This window comes from Rhinatrema bivittatum, chromosome 6 (genome assembly GCF_901001135.1).
Source record: "Rhinatrema bivittatum chromosome 6, aRhiBiv1.1, whole genome shotgun sequence".
Lineage (NCBI taxonomy): Eukaryota > Metazoa > Chordata > Amphibia > Gymnophiona > Rhinatrematidae > Rhinatrema > Rhinatrema bivittatum.
In genome coordinates, this window is record NC_042620.1 from 43,671,167 (window position 1) to 43,692,770 (window position 21,604).

The 21,604-nt window shown below is 42.1% G+C and overlaps 1 protein-coding gene across 1 annotated transcript in view; it reads right to left on the bottom strand.

Moving 5' to 3' along the window:
- The window catches only part of DPP10 (dipeptidyl peptidase like 10), a 1,181,383-nt gene that overhangs the window by 197,512 nt on the left and 962,267 nt on the right, over nucleotides 1-21,604 (bottom strand). The window contains exon 8 of the mRNA XM_029605348.1: nucleotides 13,888-14,008. Within this exon, the coding sequence (XP_029461208.1) occupies nucleotides 13,888-14,008 (121 nt within the window). The remainder of the gene's footprint in view (nucleotides 1-13,887; nucleotides 14,009-21,604) is intronic.

Sequence of the window (21,604 nt, forward strand, 5' to 3'; positions counted from 1 at the left end):
TCCCAGGCTCAGGAGCCATTTCGGAGGCCTCGGCCACGCCCACGGGCCGGAACCATGCCCGCGGCCCTGCCCCCAAATGACGCGCCGCCGCAACATGCCCCCCCCCCCCAGGAAAGCCCTGGGACTTACAAGCGTCCTGGGGCTTGGCGCATGCAGGGGGAACTTCGGGCAGGTTTTCAGGGGGTATGCGCGTATCTTTCACGTGTACCTCTTTGAAAATCTGGCCCTTAGGGAATAGCCACTGCTATTAATTGCATCAGTGGCATGGGATCTTAATGTTTGGGAAATTGCCAGGTTCTTGTGGCCTGGTTTTGGCCTCTGTTGGAAACAGGATGCTGGGCTTGATGGATCATTGGTCTGACCCAGCATGGCAATTTCTTATGTTCTTATGTTCTTAAGTGGCAGCTGTTGAACACAGCTGGATATTCAGTGGCCACTACCTAGTCAGATAAGTCCTACTTATCCAGCTAAGTAGCTTTTGAATATTGACCTCAAGAATTCCACACTTCATTTTGTTTCCTACAGGATTTTTATTTTGCTTGACTCTGCCACCCTTTACATATAGTGCCACCCGTCCACAAATTTGATTTGCTTTGTCAAGTTGATATAATTTATGTCTCAATATCACCATGTTCCCAATATGACAATTATATCTATATCATTATATAAAGCCACACATTCTAACTCTGTAATCTTACTTTTCAGACTTTTGGAATTTGCCTACAGACATTTTAAAGTATCTTTTTTTATTTATATTTCAAATTTTATTTGTATTCATAACTTGTTTATTTGCAGACAATACAAATTGAAGTGATTGATTTTATTGTTTGGTGTAGTAGTAATGTTTATTTAAATGTGTATGTTTTATTGTACGCTGCCTAGAGCCTGTGTGGGCAGCATATAAATCAGCAAAATAAAATATAAATAATTAATTACATTTTAATGCAGGCAGTTTAGAGTTATACACATCGACATGCTCTTTATTTAAATCCAAATGGGCAACATTCACCAACACAGCCTCTGTATTGTGCTATCCTAACTCCTGTTTTTACAACATCCTTGGAAGATTCCTCCCTCTGAACTGTGTGCTTTTGAGCAACTATAGGCTTTCACTTATGGTCCAGGTTAAAAGCTGCTCTATCTCCTTTTGGAAAGTTAGTGCCAGCAGCCAGATTCTGTCCTAGTTAAGGTGAAGCCCGTCCCCAGAATGTCTCCCAGATCCTAACAAATCTAAAGCTCTCTTCCCTGCACTATTGAATCATCCATGTATTGAGACACTGAAGCTCAACCAGCTTCTGGGGTCCTGCGCTTAGAAGAGGGGGGATTTCTGAGAATGAAAGCCTGGAGGTTCTGGATTTCAATTTCCTACCTTAAGGCATAAATTTAACTCCAGGAACCTCCCTCCTGTACCCTTTTGACATTGGAACCCACGTGGCTCCTTCCCAGCCCTTCCTAAAATCCTAGCTAGGAGATGCTGGTGTCCACTTTCTTCATACCAGGCAGACATGTTACCAAGCAAGCCTCATGCTCCTGGCTACCCAGATATCTACCGTATTTTGCGGTCCATAAGACGCCCCTGACCATAAGACACACCTTGGATTTAGAAGAGGAAAATAAGAAAAAAAAAATTCTGTCCCCATGACGGGCTCTGTACGGAGCTCCCCCTGGAGCGAATGTAGCGTTTCTCCCTCTCGCGCGCCGTTCCCCTCCTCCTCCTCCTCCCAACTCAGCCCAATCAGTATGGTGGTGCAGGTCAAATGCATGAAACATCTAATATATCTAAACAAATGAGAAGGAAATGGCCTGTACTAACTTTGATGCCATGTATCGTCTTCTGCAGGCAGAGCTTCAGCTCCCTGCCAGTCTGCTGTTCCCGGGGTGCATCTTACTGCGAAGCTCGGCATGGCGCAGGTCAAACATCAGCTGTTTGAACCGTGTGCGCTACGGAGGCCCCTCCAGTTCAAACAGCTCCATGTCGGTCTGCTGTTCCCGGGGTGCCGCGGGGTGCATCTTACTGCGAAGGTCGGCGGCACCCCGGGAACAGCAGACCGGCAGGGAGCTGTTTGAACTGGAGGGGCCTCCGTAGCGCATGTGGTTCCAAACAGCTGATGTTTGACCTGCGCCATACTGATTGGGCTGAGTTGGGAGGAGGAAGGGGATGGCGCGCGAGAGGGAGAGGCGCTACTTTCACTCCATAAGACGCACAGACATTTTTCCCCCACTTTTGGGGAAAGAAAAGTGCGTCTTATGGAGCGCAAATACAGTACTTTCCTAATACGCAGTGTGAGACTTGCAGAACCTGCACTATTGTCTCAGGGCTGACTGCCTTCTCTCAGCACTTCAAGAATACCAAGAGTATTACTAGCACCATATAGCGCCCACATTTTCTGAAAGAAGCTACAATATGTGACCAAGTAGAGAGATGGGCTGCAGTGGAAGGGTATAAGCTAGGGGAAGCAGGCGAAAGGGAAGAGGTAAGGAACTGAGGGCAGGCAATACAGAGGGGAAAAAGAATGGGAGTCAGACAGGCCATAGGGAAGGGTGATAAAATGGAGGAGAATCCGAGCGTAAAGGTGAGAGGAGAAGGGGGGACAGGTTATAAAGGTGTCTAGAAGGAGAGTCAGATCATAGGTGGAAGCGTTCCCCCTGAGCTGTACCTTACTAATGTAGGAACCTTGTAATTTAGAGTCAATGCTCTCCACAGACCATATCCTTGCTAGCGAGGTCAGTGTAGGTAGGAGTGCTTAAGGAGATGTGACACTCCCCATAGGGGAGGTGTCAGGTTTGATAAAATTCCTGCACCCCATGTGATTCAGGAGCAGTTGTGAGAGGCGGAATTCGGGAGTAGGAGGCAGCCTCCTAATTGTAGTCTGAGGGTGACTCATCCTCAAGGAGTGGTGCTGGTAGGGATTTACAGGAGCCTTCTCACAACTGAAGAGTGCTTGGAGAAGGAGCATTCCTGCCCAGTGAAGGTGGTTGGGACCCATGGTAGGGTCCCCAGTACTTCCAAGAGGGAACAGGAGCCCTGCAGTTCCACAGGGAGAACCCTGAGAGGCCTGAACCAATGAAGGTATCACCGGGAAATAGAGGTCTTTGAAATTCCTCATCTGTCATGAGAGAAGTTTTGGTGAAGTGTTCACTGAGAGAGGATTTTGTCCTTGGTGGGAGTTTTTCAAAAACAAACAACCCAGCTAAGGAAAGAGTCCAAAAGGCTTTCAAGGAGAGAATCTTTTCCTCTACACCCGCTACGGCAACCTCAGGAGATCATGGGGTCTGCTCTCGGTTATGAGCCTCCCTATGAGACCTGTGCCCAAGATCAAATCGCGTCAGGGGCTACACAAAGTTCAGAAGGGGAAGAGAAAGATGGGAAGAAAATGCTGCGAAAACAGATTGAGCTAAAAGAGGAGAGTCAGCCTTGGAGAGAAGGAAAATTATTTGGGAAAGATAAACATTAAAGAATAAATGGAAGTAGCAGGTGATGTAAGAAAGAGGATAGAGGATACCATTGTTAATTTACCACAAATAAATGTTCTTTTTTAAAATTAAAAAATGATTGTAGGCTTGCACAATTCAAGGTGCGCACTATGATTGCTCCCACTAAGAACACTGTATTTCATGTTTTTACTTTATTGACCCATTAAAAATGTTCCCCTGGTTTTATCTTTTGTGGGAAGGAAGTTGAACAGCTCTTGGGTTATTAAAATGAGGCCGTTAAAGTTTTGAAATACAATTCTCAGCCTCGCTCCGCTTTCAGGTTCTCCCACACGCTTCATTGCCTGTTTAAAAGCTGTGAACCAGGCCCGGTTGTTTGCATTGTTAAAATCAAACTATAAACCTCACATCTGACTTTACTGCTCTTTCTGTGCTATGACATTTACAAGAATAGATATGTCTCTCAGAGATGGGGCACAAATTTCACATATCAGAATCCAATCTTATCTGTTGAATGAATTGGAATGGACATGCCAATAAAGTTTACAGCCCACGTTTTGATATTTTGTATCAACTTTAAAAATAATTATGACATAGTGTATATGCATCTGGCGCCTAAGAGAAACAGGGTTTCTGAAAGAAGCATCCATAAGAGAAACATCCAGAAGAGAAACAGGTTTTCTCTTATGCTGTGTGACTATAGGAAGATGCTAATGGAAGGATTAGCCACAATATTTTACCAATCAGCTGGATTACTTTGTAGGATGCAAACCACCATTCACAGTTGTACACTGACTAGACAACATTCAGTTTTATTTCAAGTTAGGATTCAGAACTTGTGCGCAAGCTGCCAAACCCCGCAGAATGTCCTAAACTGCCCTCATTTTTCATCTACATTTACCAATAGTATGTGAACACTTTGAGCTTTTACGAAATATTGCTGGCACATATACATGTTACTTGCATGCAAAACTTCCAGTTTTAGATGCTGAAACCTTTTGAAAATTACTCCCTTACATGGGAATTATTAAAAAGCCCAACCTACCAACAGAAATAGCCTCCTGGCACTTTGCTAGGAATGTTTTATGCTTAAGCTTAAGTTGTTTTATATACAAGGAGACAAATCAGAACATTAAAACCTAGAAACATTACAACCTTGCAGCAGAAGGAACTTTTCGGAGTCAGTTCTTTGTCGGGTTCTAAATTCAATATCACCATCAGGGTATCCTTATTAATTTCTCTGTGCAAAAACTGAAAACCCGGCCTAACTATGGACAACTGTCCATCCCCAGCTTCTCTTTTATCTCTCTGGTGACGTTTAGCCATAGGGAGGAAGAATGCCTTAATTAAAGATTGCTTCCTCGGGGAAATCCAGTAACTCCTGCAAGTAACATTTAAAGATGTCCAACCGTGCAGTACTGGGCAGTTTAGGAAAGTTAATTAAGTGAAGCTTATTTCTACTGGTGGAATTTTCCAAAATTTCATCTTCCTATGAAGAACTTTATTATCTCAAATAAGAGCAGAATTTAGCCCTGAAGAAAAACTTGTTCTTATAAGCTTTCCACATGTTTGATACTGAATTTTAAAGTTTGTTACTGAGAAAGAACTTTTACGTCTGTCCTTTGACGAAGGCCTCTGAATCATCTTTACGATTTGCCATGGATGAGACTACTACAATGGCACTGTGCATCTGTCTCCTTCAAAAACTTCCCAAATGACCACAGTTAGTGCAGAACACTGCAGCATGGATATTATAAGACTGTAGGACCTATGCTGGCTACCAATGCCCTACCTGATTCAATTCAAAGCCCTCTGTATTGCCTTGAACAACCAATGCCCAACCTATCTGAAAGACCACCTGTTTTGCAGTCTATGATCTGGGAAAGAGGTAACTACTCAAACTCGCTGTTACTAAAGATTCCAGCTAGCCAAAACACATAAGCACACCTTCTCCTCATTCATTCCCAAACTTTCTCATAATAAAGGCCATGCCAGCAACTGACAGACTGACAACTCAGCTGCAAGGCAAAGAGCTGTCTTTTTGATCAAGCCGATCCTTTTTAACCAGCAATACCAGCCTCCATCTCATTTTTATGCCCATCTAGAGGAACATTCTCCTCCCTATTTTAGTACCGAGTATTTTCTCCGTCATACCCTCATCCTCCCTCACTCCGCTTACTTCGGACTCTGGACCATTTTATATCTTCTTTTTACGATTACCATGTATTTATTCCTTGTTTAGGTATTATATACCAGGGATGTGCCTTCATTTTAAACGAATGGTCCATCAGAACTGAAAAAGGCCATTTTTGGTTCATCCCATTAAGTATAATTGTCAGGGGAAATGGAGTACAAATTATTTAATTCCAGTAGAAAAAAAATAAAGTTCAAATACTTGGAATCAAAGTTACAAGAAATGAAAAAAAAATATTTGCTTGAGATGCACCTCAATTATCTACTACAAAATGTGACAAAATTCATGTAAAAGGCTATATATACTTGTCAGCTTTAAGGAGAGTTAATTTAATTAAAATGACAACTCTGCCCTGGTGTTCATAAATGAGTCAAGCAATTCCATTTATTTTATTGAAAGTGTGGTTTTAAAAATTGAACTCTGTGATACAAACAGTTTTATGACTAGAAAAGTCATCCAGAAATTGGAAGACATTGTGCCTGCCACACATGAAAATATATTAGTGCTGCTTATATTTAAGCAGTATTATTGGACAGTTAAGCACCAGTTCCCATCACAGAAATTTAGGGAAAAGCCTGAAACTATTGCCGGAGGAAGAGAAATGGTTAGAAGACCTCAGTTATCAGAGTAATATCCCAAATAAAGAACCAAAAACATGCATGTCTCATAAAACTGGCTAATAACACTAAAGGCAATGGAGAACAAGGGTAGCTTATTAAAATGCCTTGATACTTTTCACCAAAGTTAATCACATCTTTTTCTTAATAGCTTAACTGAAAGGGGAACGACGTTTAAGAGCGTACATTTAATACTAAAGCTAAAACATTGCATGAGAATAGAAACACTGGGAGCAGGTTAGGCGCTCTTAAGGGAGAAGCAGTCAGCTAATTTTGCCTTATTTACAAATAAGGCTCACAATTGTGGATTTCTGAAATACGATGAGAGGCAGAACTGTGATTATACTGCTTGAGATTGCTTTAGAGAATAGACATTTTACTAAGCATATGACATGAAAAAAATATATCATGTAAAAAGACAGCATCGTAATGTATAGAATTCTAAAAAAAAATAAGTTTGAGAAAAGGAAACAATTAGGACGCTAACAAGAGATGACAGCAGCAATATTTCAGATAAAAGGCAGAAATCTATCTATAAATATGCAGCTCAGAAATATACATGTTCAGAAACAGAAACATAACCATCTGTTACAACCGTAAATTTCTGCTAGCTTGCAAAAGTAATGGTAGGTTTGAAAATTGCTCTTTCATTCAAAAATTGGAAATTTGTACAGAGTGCCACCCAACAGTATAATACAAAGTGCATGCTTACATATGATATGATCTATGGGAGCCTGAGAGGAGAGGATCACCTTGCTGGCAGCTGAAAAGAATCAGTAAGTAGAGTACTGCTTGGGGACATTTTTAGAACTGAAAAGTTCTGGGGAGAAGTAAACTATTGGGGTATATTATTTAGTGTGTTTGTGTGTCTGTATTGAATAGCTAGTCAAAGGGCAGGCAAAAAACAGGAATTTATGTGTTTGTATTTTCCTCCCTTCGACCCCTAGTTCCATCCTTTAATTTATAGGCAGGTGACACTTTCACACTAAAAAATAAAATAATAATAATCAGCCTTTTAACTTAAATTCAGAAATTCCCCACACCTTATCAACTGTTTAATCATTCCCTTGTAGGTCACCTCCAGTTAAATAGTGAATACACTAATACATTTAAAGGACCCTAATTGTACTCATTCTTACTCCCATGCCAAGCTAAACTTAACTAGGAACTGAACAAATTTAAGATGAAGGCAGCAATCCAGCAGCAAAAGGGTGGCCTCCCAGTCTTTTGCATTGAGTGTCACATGTATGATTTTTTACCCACCGGTGAGAAGTTGTACATGTGCACCCGGTGCAAAGAGCTCCTGTCTCTCAGAGAACGAGTCCAATCTCTGGAGGCTAGAGTGGCAGTCCTGGAGAAGCTGAGCCAGACAGAGAGATATATAGATGAGACCTTCAGGGACATAGTAGCCAAGTCCCAACTCCAATCTGGAGGCCCTGGTGTTGCCTTGGAGAAGGAAGGTCTCAAGATCAGAGAGCATCAACCTGGTACAACAGGAACTTATCCTGTAGCAAGGACGTGCTCTCTAGGTGGTGTAATGCCTTCCTGCACTGAGGATGTGTCTCCAAGGGCTTCTGCCCAGAAGGGAAGAATTAGGTCGGCCATCAAAGTTGGTGATTCTATTATTAGGAATCTAGAGAGCTGGGTCGCTAGTGGGCGTGAGGATCCCTTGGTAATATGCCTACCTGGTGCGAAGGTGGCGGACCTCACTTGTCACCTAGATAGGATTTTAGACAGTACTGGAGAGGAGTGGGCTACGGTGGTACATGTGGGCACCAAAGACATAGGAAAATGTGGGAGGGAAGTTCTGCAAGCCAAATTTCGGCTCTTAGGTAGAAAGCTGAAATCCAGAACCTCCAAGGTAGCATTTTCGGAAATGCTCCCTGTTCCACGCGTAGGTCCCCAGAGGCAGGCAGAGCTCCAGAGTCTCAATGCGAGGATGAGACAATGGTGCAAGGAAGAGGGACTCAATTTTGTTAGGAACTGGGGAACCTTTTGGAGAAGGGGAAGTCTCTTCTGAAGGGATGGGCTCCACCTTAACCAGGCTGGAACCAGGCTGCTGGCGCTAACTTTTAAAAAGGAGATAGAGCAGCTTTTAAACTAAATCAAAGGGGAAAGTGGACAGTCTTTCAGCAGCGCATGGTTTGGAGGGAAATATCTTGAAAGGATACTAATGAAGCATTAGAGTTAGGACATTCCAACAGAGAGGATCCAATAATAAGAAAAGTAGTCTAAGTGCCTGTAATTAAAAACTCACCTGAGCTAAAAGATTCCAATTTATCCCTGTCAACTGAAAATCAGAATGTTAATACAAACAAAAATAACACTTTGAAATGTTTTTATGCTAATGCCAGAAGTCTAACAAGTAAGATGGGAGAATTAGACTGTATAGCAGTGAACAATGACATAGACTTAATTGGTATCACAGAGACATGGTGGAAGGAGGATAACTAATGGGACAGTGCTATAACGGGGTACAAATTATATCGCGATGACAGAGAGGAGCAGTCGGGAGGAGGTGTGGCGCTTTATGTCCGGGATGGCATAGAGTCCAACAGGATAAAGATCCTGCATGAGACTAAAGGCACAATCAAATCTTTATGGGTAGAAATCCCTTGTGTATTGGGGAAGAGAATATTGATAGGAGTATACAACCGTCCACCTGGTCAAGATGGTGAAATGGACAGTGAAATGCTAAGAGAAATTAGGGAAGCTAACCAAATTGGTAGAGCTGTAATAATGGTGATTTCAATTACCCCAATATTGACTGGGCAAGTGACACATCAGGACATACTAGAGAGATAAAGTTCCTGGATGGAATAGATTACAGTTTTATGGAGCAATTGGTTCAGGAACCGATGAGAGAGGGAACAATTTTAGATCTAATTCTCAGTGGAGCACATGATTTGGTGAGAGAGGTAACAGTGATGGGGCTGCTTGGCAACAGTGATCATAATATGATCAAATTTGAATTAACAACTGGAAGGGGGACAGTAAGTAAATCTGTGGCTCTAGCACTAAACTTTCAATGGGGAAATTTAGATAAAATGAGAAAAATAGTTAAAAAAAACCCCAAAACAAAACAGAAATGTTAAGCTGCAAAGGTAAAGAATGTGCAACAGGCGTGGACATTGTTAAAAAAATACCATCACAGAAGTGCAGTCCAGATGTATTCAACGCATTTAAAAAGGTAGAAGGAAGGTAAACTGATTGCCAGCATGGCTAAAAGGTGAGGTGAAAGAGGCTATTTTAGCCAAAAGATCTTCATTCAAAAATTGGAAAAAAGATCCATCAGAAGAAAATAGGATAAAGCATAAGCAGTGGCAAATTAAATGTAAGCCACTGATAAGACAGGCTAAGAGAGAAATTGAAAAGAAGTTGGTCATAGAGGCAAAACTCATCATAAGAACTTTTAAAAATATGTCCAAAGCAGAAAGCCTGTGAGGGATTCGGTTGGACCGTTATATGATTGAGGGGTTAAGGGGGCACTCATGGAAGATAAGGCCATCATGGAAAGATTAAACAAATTCTTTGCTTTGGTGTTTACTGAAGAGGATGTTGGGGAGATACCTGTTCCAGAAACAGTTTTCAAGGGTGATGATTCAGATGAACTGTACCAAACCACGGTGAACCTCAAAGATGTGGTAGCCCAGACTGACAAACAGAAGAGAAGTAAATCATCTGGACTGGATAGCATACACCCCAGGGTTCTGAAAGAGCTAAAAAATGAAATTTCAGGCCAATTTCAATTGATTTGTAACCTATCACTAAAATCATCCGATGTACCTGAAAATTGGAAGATGGCCAATGTAACCCCTATATTTAAAAAGGGATCCAGGGGGGATCTGGGAAACTATAGACCGGTGAGCCTGACTTCAATGCTGGGAAAAATCATGGAATCTGTTATAAAGAATAAAATTACAAAACATATAGATAGTCATGGTTTGATGGGATGCAGCCAACATGGATTTACCCAAAGGAAATCTTGTTTCAGAAATCTCCTACATTTTTTTGAAGGGGTGAATAAACATGTGGACAAAGGTGAACCAGTATATGTGGTGTATTTGAATTTTCAGAAGGCATTCGACAAAGTCCCTCATGAGAGCCTTCTAAAAAAACTGAAAAGTCATAGGATAGGAGGCTATGTCCTTTTGTGGATTGCAAGATGTTATAAGACAGGAAACAGAGAGTAAGACTAAAGGGTCTGTTTTCACAGTGGAAAAAGGTAAACAGCGGAGTGCCTCAGAGATCTGTACTTGGACCGGTGCTTTTTAATATATTTGTAAATGATCTGGAAAGGGGTACGATGAGTGAAGTGATCAAATTTGCAGATGACACAAAATTATGCAGAGTAGTTAAACCTCAAGCAGACTGTGATGAATTGCAAGAGGACCTTGCAAGACTGGAAGATTGGGCATCCAAATGGCAGATGAAATTTAACGTGGACAAGTGCAAAGTGATTCATAAAGAGAAAAATAATCCTTGCTGTAGTTAACAATGTTAGGTTCTATCTTAGGAGTTACCACTCAGGGAAGAGATCTAGGTGTCATAGTGGGTAATACATTGAAATCATTGGCTCAGTGACCTATGGCGATCAAAGAAACAATCAGAATGTTAGGAATTATTAGAAAGAGAATGATGAGACTGCACACCTTGAATATTGTGTGCAATTCTGGTTACAGCTTCTCAAAAAGGATATAGCTGCACTGGAGAAAGTGCAGAGAAGGGCGACCAAAATTATAAGGGGCATGGAACGGGTGCCCTATGAGGAAAGGCTAAAGAAGTTAGGTCTGTTCAGTAGGGGTGTGCATTCGTTTTCGCCGTATTGGCGATCTGCAACGTATATTGCACCTTTTCCCACACTCTTGCCTTCAGTGTTTGATCTAAAGATTAAGCCATTGTCAAAGCTTGCTACATTCGTTCCTTTTGTTAAACTTTGTTATGTTAAACTTTATGTTAAATCTTATTCTAATCTTTTTGCTCTCATCTCTCCCACTCTGTAAATCCCTGTTCATTGTAACTTTATCTTTCTAGTTAACTGGTTACCCCTTGTTTCGCTGTAAACCGGTACGATAAAACCCTAGTCTTGAGTATCGGTATATCAAAAGAACTTAAATAAATAAATAAATAAATAAATAAATACATAAATATTCGTAGTTTTCATGGGGAAGCGAAGCGTATCAAGATTCCTCACGAATATACGAATCTTCGCCGAATTATACGGCCACCATAATAAAAATTTAAAAAAAACCCCACTCTCCTGAACCCCCCCCAAGACTTACCAAAACTCCCTGGTGGTCCAGCGGGGGGTCCGAGAGCCATCCCCTACACTCACACCCTCGGTGCCGGTTTCATCATGGCACCGATAGCCTTTGTCAAAGGGGCTACCGGTGCCATTGGTCAGCCCCTGTCACATGGCCATCGGCGCCATCTTGTGCTCCTACCATGTGACAGAGGCTGACCAATGGCACTGGTAGCCCCTGTGACATAGTGAGGGCAAAGGCGATTGGCGCCATTTTGAGTACTGGCATCAGACGGCCGGCATGCAGGAGGTCGCTCCCGGACCCCCGCTGGACTTTTGGCAAGTCTTGTGGGGGTCAGGAGGCCCCCCCAAGCTGGCCAGAAGTCCCTGGGGGTCCAATGGGGTCCCGGAGCGACCTCCTGCACTCCGGCCGTCCGATGCCAGTACTCAAAATGGCACCGATAGCCTTTGCCCATACTATGTCACAGGGGCTACCGGAGCCATTGGTCAGCCCCTGTTAAATGGTAGGAGCACAAGATAGCACTGATGGCCATGTGACAGGGGCTGACCAATGGCACCGGTAGCCCCTGTGACAAAGGCTATCGCTGCCATGATGAAACCGGCACCGAAGGTGTGAGTGTAGGGGATGGCTCTCGGACCCCCAGCTGGACCACCAGGGAGTTTTGGTAAGTTTTGGGGGGGTCAGGAGGGTGGGGGGTTGTAATTAATTTAAATTTTAGCTGGGACATGAATATAAATCGCCGTATTAATGCATCAGGTCGCCATACAGCCGAATGCAACGTATCTGCTCCCCGACAAATCCGAATCATGAATGCAACGTATGGCGTCCCTCTGCACATCCCTACTGTTCAGTTTGGAGAAGAGACGACTGAGGGGGGATATGATAGAAGTCTAAAAAATCATGAAAGGACTTGAACATGTTAATGTAAATCGGTTATTTACTCTCTCAGATAACAGAAGGACTAGGGGGCGCTCTATGAAGTTAGCAAGTAGCTCATTTAAAATGAATCGAAGAACATTCTTTTTCACTCAGCGCAGAGTTAAGCTCTGGAATTCAATGCCAGAGGATATGGTTACAGCAGTTAGTGTAACTGGGTTTAAAAAATGGTTGGATACGTTCCTAGAGGAAAAATCCATAAACTGCTATTACGGTAATTAATAAGCAATAGTAGTTTGTGATTTATCTAATGTTTGGGTCCTTGCCAGATACCTGTGACTTGGATTGGCCACTGTTGGAAACAGGATACTGGGCTTGATGAACCCTTATTTTGACCCAGTATGGCATATCTTATGTTCTTATGTATATCACTGCAAAATATTAAATCTTTGCTGTAATCTTCACATCCACAGTGACAAAAACAATCATGTCAAGGATAAGGAAAGGTGGAGCAGATGAAGTAAAAGTTACTGTGTCTAAAAACTAGCCAGGTAGGCCACCAAGAATCCAAAACATAGTCCCAGTGTAGCAAACGAAGAAGAGATCATGTATGGGAGGAACACCCCAAGGTTCTAAAAGAGGTTAGCACTTACCAGCAACAGTGCCTTGAACCTTTGATGGCTTCTCAAGTGGCAAACCGGCACTGAAAGTAGCATTAGCATCTTAAGTCAGCATGAAAGTGGGAGCAAAGCATAAAAGATGGCAGTAAAACCTCCAAATACATCACTATCATAATTCACCTCAGATAGTGCTGTGATACAACTTATATAAGGTGTCCTACTCAAATATATTTGTTCATTGATTGATATGACCATCATCTCTATCTGAAGACACCAAATACGCTCATTACCAGGATAGTTTTAACTTGATATAGAATGCGTCAATATTATAATCATAGCTCATATATATAAAGAAAGTGCATTTTTTAAATTTTGTTAAGCAGGTAAAAAATCAGCTTATCTTTGTAAGCAAGCTTGCGCACTAGTTCAGTCATAGTGGTGCCCACCTTTTCCTGCCACCTTTTCTGCCTTGTTCTCCCTTCTTGCTGCCTTAGGATGCTAATGCCACATTCTGTGCCAGTCTGCCACTTGAGGTGCCATCAAGGGTTCAAGGCACTGTTGGTGGTACCCTCTTTTTTTTGGACCTCTGGGGTGCCCTTCCCACTTTTTCTGCTTATTTGCTCCTCTTAGAGTGACTTGGTAAAATCCTGCCAATGCTGGTATCCCTTTACTCCTTTACAGAGTCATAGGCTAATCTTGCCACTTTCCAGTCTCCTCTGTCTTTCTAGGCAGCTCGGAGTGACTTGAAATGTGCATAAACACTCAAGCAATATTCTCAGGGATCTTGCAAGACAAATACATTGTTAATTGTGGGATGAATGCTTTCCATGTCTTAAATCCGTGAAAGTCTCAGTAGTCATAAGAACTTGATTTCATCAACTTACCCTCATACAACCAGTCTGCTATGCCATTGAAAATGATTCCTTCCTTCCCTGAAGAAGTGAGCCGCAATGAACTGCTCTTCACATCAGGCTGATAGTAAATGTTGTTTTCAAAAACATAGATCTAAATTGGAAAAAAGATTGGATAAGGTAAAAAACAATAAGCATAATTTCATGAATATTTTAATGGAAGCAACAAATAGAAGGAGTATCCTAATGGTTAGAGCAGTGGGCTATGAACCAGGGAAGCCAGGATTCAAATCCCACTGCCACCACTTAGATGGATAAGTGCTCCTAATGACTTTTTTTCCTCCCTTTTCTTTGTATTTTCAGGTTTTAAGTTCCAGCACAGTAGCACTAGAAACTTAAACCCCATCGCTGACCTGGAGTTAGGTTTCCAGTGCTAAGAAAATCCAGGCTAGTCCATTGCATCACTCTGCATTGGGGGGGATTGAGGGGGGGGGGGGGGAATATGATAGAAGTCTACAAAACCATGAAAGGACTTGAACAAGTTAATGGACCAGGGGGCACTCCATGAAGTTAGCAAGTAGCTCATTTAAAACAAATCAAAAATATTTTGTCACGCATGGTTAAGCTCTGGAATTCATTGCCAGAGGATATGGTAACAGCAGTTAGAGTAACTGGGTTTAAAATCTTCACAAGAGAGCACTGTTCTGTTTGTATATCTCACTTTGAATGTCAAAGTGGCAACCTAACATTTCCCTGTCCAAGGTAGCCTTTTTAAAGGCACAGGGGATCATGGACATGGACTGCCAGTGATTCCAGTGCCTGCAAGCCCTCTAAATGCTGCACCTTTAAGACTCAAATGGGATATGATACTACGGCTAGGAGAGGGGGTCTGAGCCAAATGTAAGGGGTCAGAAGCCCCTGAGGTACCTCCATAGCTATGTCTCTACTCTGAGGTATCTGTGGATTCTGTGGATTTGTGTTCTGACTTCAGTGCTGGTGGAAGGGTCTGAAGCTGCCCCAGACAGTGACAGTGGCAGCATTGCTGCCTCACGTGACTTCTCTCTCTCTCACCCAACCCGATCCCCCCTAACTCGTGCAGAATGCACCTTCACAGTTCCATCCGCATATGTGATCTCAGCCGTGTTCCCGTGCTTGCCGCTCCAGCCTCCTTCAGTTTCAAAAATGCCGCCCATCCATTGGATTACAATGCCCCAACCACTTCCGGCACCTTAAGCGGCTGCCTAGTCCACCTAATTGTCCTGCTGGCCCTGTCTGACTTGTTTCCTGTTTGGTTCAGCAGAAGCCCAGTCATGATTACAGCACATTTCAGTTCTTCCTTTGGCTCTGTTCTTTACCGGTTCAATGCAATTCTGCAGTCCTGAATCTTCTGTACCAGCCTGTTTCAAGTTTGTCTTGTTCCTCTGTCTGAACCTGTCCTTGACTGTGCCTTGCTTCTTCCTGTACTCTGTTTTGCCTGGACTCCTTGGCTTCTGACCTTGGCCTGACCTAGACCTTGCTATTGCCTCATGAACTTGCTGTGTTTGCATTATGATAGTTTGTCTATCGATAAATAGACTTTGCAAACTTTTTGGGATTTGAAACCAATCCCTACTGGCCACCTACTTCCTGGCTATAAACCTAAAACAGGAATTTGATTACTTGCATACCCACATCTCAACAGGAGCCCTAATAATGAGCTATATTTCTATATATTGGAGTATATCCAAATCAATCTCGTGCAAATTCATTATCGATATCCTGAAAAATAGAATGGCTAGGTGTGCTTCCGGGACATGGATGAGAACCACTGTTTTCAAGCTTATTCTGTCAAGTTTTCAAGATTATTCTGAACAAGATATTTCTTGCAAGAGAACAAAGTTAGCAGGAACATGTTAAAGTTTTTTGAATCTTTATGATGAAGAAATTAAATGTGAAAAGTCATGCAGAGTAACTTTATGACTCGCCATTTTGCTTCTATTTGTTTATGAAGCATGCTGTGCAGTATAACTCTGCTTTAGGGCAAAACAGGTGTTAGCTACTGGAGATTTCCTCATCAGACAAGACCAGAAGTTGCTGGCTTTGACGGTTTACCCTTTAGCAACTAAACAAATGTCCAGGATGCTACCTCCTTCATTTGAATGACCATCATACTATCTTTTATGCATTATGCAATTTAGGTATCTTCCAATGTAACATCAATAGTTACACATATACATTTTATATAGGAGGCAATTTTCAGACATTATGTGGGTAAACATGTATCTGCCTGCATAAAAATGCCATTTAAAATTTCATGAAAGCAGCTCAGAGCTCTTTTTCAGTGGCATTGAAAAAGAGCAGGGCTGGGGGTACAGCACACACAGGGATTTCAGTTTGAAATCTCCGCGAGTACTTAACCCCACTTAGGGCCTCATTTTCCAATATCGCATTAAGGGGTGTTTCCCATGCAAATGAGGCATGTGCTGCGCTGTTTTCACAAATCCATCTTCGTGGTGCACGATAAACAACCAAAGAATCATCACACTGCACAAACAACAAGTTTCATGAAAGGTTTATCGTGGTGCATGATGTTTCCGGACAGCAGAGAGAGAGAGAGAGAGAGAGAGAGAGAGAGAGAGAGAGAGTGAGAGAGAGAGAGAGACTTGCTATAATGTCTACTCCCTAGACAGGTATTTGTATCCCTATGAGAGGCCCACCTAGTAACTCGAGGTGGGGATTCTCTCTCTCTCTCTCTCTCTCTCTCTCAGGATACTAAAACAGGCTGTCATGAACCACAATAAACCTTTACCGGCCTCTAGCGCACAACGTACCGCGAATGAAAGGGTTGTAGCTATGAGCCATGCTAACACTGTGGCTGTTTTGCCGCACACAATAACTTTACATATACTCCGACCCCTGAATACAAAATTAAAACTTTGCATTCGCAAATCGCGTTAACGACTGTTAGTGCGATTTGCAGAATTATCTCCTGCGGTAACTCCTTGGAAAATGACCCCCTTAGTTTGCGGATGCTTTCCCCATGCACGTTACCCCAAATTTTTAAAAGGAAAATCCACAGAGTGTATCCCTTTGAAAACGTGCTTGCAGATATGAGGAAACAAAGTGCCCGGTGCTCACTTTAAAAATTACCCCCACTGGCTAGACATACAATCAACTTCTGGGTGAGATAGAAAGCTGAAACTTTTCATACTAAAGGGTTCTATTGATAACACTGGGGAACACAATTTTCGTTGAGTTAGATCTGACACTTGTTTTTGACTAAATTTTGACATCTGAATCAAAAAATGACCCCAGTTTTTCTCTATCACGTCAACTTTAAGGTACAGGATACCCTTCCTTTGTCCCAAAAATCATACAAAATGTACATACAAAGGAAATAAAATAAAAAGTTACCTGAATATACTGTTTATTTACATTTATTTTATTCATACAAAGGCTATATATTGTTACTGTAAGTCAAATTGTGAAAAGTAGTAAACTTCTGCTACCAAACATACATATTAAGGTAAAAATTTACGCTTATAGCTTTTCCGGCAGTGTCCAATCTGTGGACAATCTCACCTGATGCTCCAACAATAGTCAATCAATATAACCCAAAGGTACAGCTGAAAAACAGAATACTTCAAATTTTCAATATTCAGCTAGAAAAGAGCTCCTAAGTGGATCTATCTGGCAACCGTCATAAATAGCCTCAAAGAATGTGTGGCTTATGAATAAAGCCTGTAATACTTAAGGCTTGGTATAATCATAGGTTGCAGATAGATTTGTTTATGCACCTACCGGTGCGATAAGGCTGGAGCACAATCACTGTATGCTTAAAGTCACTAGTGAGTGCACTTATCTTAAAAATGCCACGTAGAGAGAGTTGGCTTGCACGGTCCTGAAGTTGCCTCCGACACTAAAGTGTTTAGGAGTGTTGTACTCCTTCCTCAGGGATCTCCAGGTAAGAACGAGCCGTCTACATGGATTCCATGATGCCTGGTCAGTACTTAGCTTTAGAGCGGCGAATGCTTATGCGGTGCACTAGAATGAAGTGACCTGCCAGCGTGCCGTCTCAATTACTGACGTAATTGAGACGGCACGCTGGCAGGTCACTTCATTCTAGTGCACCGCATAAGCATTCGCCGCTCTAAAGCTAAGTACTGACCAGGCATCATGGAATCCATGTAGATGGCTCGTTCTTACCTGGAGATCCCTGAGGAAGGAGTACAACACTCCGAAACACTTTAGTGTCGGAGGCAACTTCAGGACCGTGCAAGCCAACTCTCTCTACGTGGCATTTTTAAGATAAGTGCACTCACTAGTGACTTTAAGCATACAGTGATTGTGCTCCAGCCTTATCGCACCGGTAGGTGCATAAACAAATCTATCTGCAACCTATGATTATACCAAGCCTTAAGTATTACAGGCTTTATTCATAAGCCAACAATAGTCAGCCATCATATGTACATCCCATCTACCTGATACCGTGCCTCCATGACCTTCAAATCTTGGTGGAATCATTCACCTTGCCCATCACTGACTGCACCAAGTTTTTTCGGGAAGTCAGCAAGATGGCTATGCAGAAAATGCACCTTGATGCTCTCCAAGAGTTTCTGGACAATTTCTGTGTAATTCTGTGCTTGTGTATTTTCAAGAAAGTCCTTGACAAGGTTTTTAAATGACAACCAAGCATTCTTTTGGAGTTCTGACATTGTCCCGATGAAATGTTCATCTTTAATGAGTTATCGCAGTTTGCGGTAATACCTATACGAAGCGCTAAGATAGGCTGTTTATCGCAAAGTGCGCTATTATCATAAAACACGCCCCTTTTCCATTCACATGCAATATTTAGTGCATTTTGATAAATCCAGGTCTAAGATAGGCTGTAGAGAAAAAAACTTGACATGATAGAAGAAAACTATCTGCAGTTTTGAAATCAGCATGCCTATTTAAGTCTAAAAGCTGAAAAATTGAACTCAACTGGAATTATGTTAAAAATTGTTTCCCAGTGTAATAGTTGAAAAGGCAATCACCATTAATCAGAACACATCAGCCTGATGTCACCAAGATATCTCTAATCATATCTGCCAAGATTTCTTTTATGTATTGTGTTTTTCAAGATTTCTTTTTTATGATTTGTTTTTGCAAACATGCTCTAAAACATAAAGGTGTAACATTATTTTACAACCATTATATAATATACGCTACCATATATGATGCTGAATTATCAATAGGTATTACTAAAATGCCTTTAAAGGAACATATCACTTCCCAACTGCAGCAACTACATTGGCTACCCATTGTTTTTCGGGTAAAATTCAAAATTTTAATCTGATTTTTAAATCATTAAGAAATGAACAACTGGGCTGTTTTTAAAAATGTTCATGCCTTAATAGGCCACCCAGTCACTACAGTCTTCCAATCAGCATATGCTGGTAATTCCAGCCACAGGGGAAGCTCATTTACCAGAGACTAGGAATCGGGCTTTGTCAGCAATTGAGCCAAAATTTTAGAATGAGTTGCCTGAAGAACTGCAGTTATTACATGATTTCAAATTGTTTTATTTAGGGAAGCATTTAATTGATTTCAGACCTTTTTTCATGTGATGGATTTTATTGTCTGTATGAATGTTTTTTATTGCTTTATATTAATTCTGTTCTCCGCTTAGCATGATCTTTTGTTATAAGTGGACTGGATTACAAATATTCTAAATATATAAATAAAATAAACATTACCTGCATTAAATGCACTTAGGAGTAGATTTAAAAAAATTACGCGATTGCGTACTTTTGTTCGCGCACCAGGCGAGAACAAAAGTACGCTGGATTTTATAAGATACGCGCGTAGCCGCGCATATCTTATAAAATCCGGGATCGGCGCGCGCAAGGGGTGCACATTTGTGCAACCTGCGCGCGCCGAGCCCAGCGCGCGCTGCCTATTCCCTCCACCCTCACCCTACCTTCCCCTCCCTTCCCCTACCTAACCCACCCCCGGCCCTATCTAACCCCCCCCTTACCTTTGTTGGCAGATTTACGCCTGCTAAAAGCAGACGTAAATCTGCGCGCGCCAGCGGGCTGCTGGCGCGCCATCACCCGACGCGAGGGCTGGTCCGGAGGCCTCAACCACGCCCCCGGGCCGGCGCCACACCCCCAGGCCTGCCCCCGAAACGCCGCGTCGTTTCAGGAATGCCCCCGACATGCCCCCTCCCCGCCCCTTTTACAAAGCCCCGGGACTTACGCGCGTCCCGGGGCTTTACGCGTGCCAGCGGCCTATGCAAAATAGGTGCGCTGGCGCGCTCAGTGCCCTGCGAGCGTAAATCTGGAAGGATTTACGTGCGCAGGGCTTTTAAAATCCGCCCCTTTAGAGATTTGCTACAATAGTGTGTTACATCTACATTTTCCTTTGATAACTATCCTCAATGTATATCAACACTAACACGCATGCAAATCAGGGCATCAAAATAAAAAAAATATATATCAATTTAAAAAAATGCCTTCCTTTAGAAGTAATGATGAATGCACTCTCTATAATATTAATATCTGTGCATGTTAATATGGCCTATGAAATACTGCAAAATTAACTACATCTCATGAGGTACAGTTCATTTTCCACCGTGAGGTTGTCACCTTTAGCACAGTGATTCAAGATGCCTCCCCTCAATCTGAGTAAAGAGCCCCTTGACCCAAGTCCATCCAAAGTGAAGACCCCCTCACCTCCATTCTGCCACCTTACCCTTCATAGTGTATGTCAAAGTGCTACACTGAAAACCATTGCTATGGATAGGAATAATGAGGCACAAAGATCTATAGGTAGACTGCTCTGCTTCTGTTGCTTTGTCATGGAGATCAGGAACCTTCATTCTGGGAGTTGCAGGTATGCGTGGGTGTGAGTTGGGGGGGGCCTTCATTCTGGAAGGATCTGGACAGAAGATCACCCCTACCCAGATCCTTCCAAAATGCTCCCCCCCCCCAAGCACATACACACACACACACACACACACACACACACAAACACATTTAAATTCCCAGAATGAAGGTCCCTGTCCTCCATGGCAAGGCAGTAGAAGCAGGACAATCTACCTCCACCTTTGTGCCTCATTACTAGTCACTGGTCCTCATTACTAGTCACTGGTCCAGAAGAGAAAGAGGGCCTTCATTCTGGGGGACTGACATGGGGGACTAGCTTCTATGAAGGAGGGAGCTGGAAGAAGGGGGTGGAGATTACCACAGAGGAATGCTATCATAGCTTTGCAGATACAGAACACTGAAGGAACTGCATACTTTTTAAAGCATCCCTTTCATTACAAAAGTGCTTTTCATTTTATTAGTTTTGTACAGTCTTTTGTGTCACATGTAGTAAAACTGACAGGGAACATACAACACTATGATGGCTTTTTACCATCCATTAATATATAAATCTTTAATGATCCACCTACATGAAAACAAACATTTTTTTCTTAATTTCAAAGGGTAGAATGTACCCCCAAGTTTTATATTTCTATTCTACCAAATTGAAAAATTGTTTATCAGGAGTTTAGAAGGATGGTGAATCGGAATTGCAAATCTCTTTTTTGTTTTTTTGGAAAACTAAAGGTAAGTAACAAATGAGGGTTAGTGTTGAGTTAGCTTTATAGTTTAACCTCCAAATAAATTAATTAATTGATGTTCATTGAACATCCTGTCCAACAGTACCAGACAATGCAGGAAATCAGTAACAAGAATGGAAACAAGATAGAATAACTGGTAAAATGATATAAATTGATTCTGAC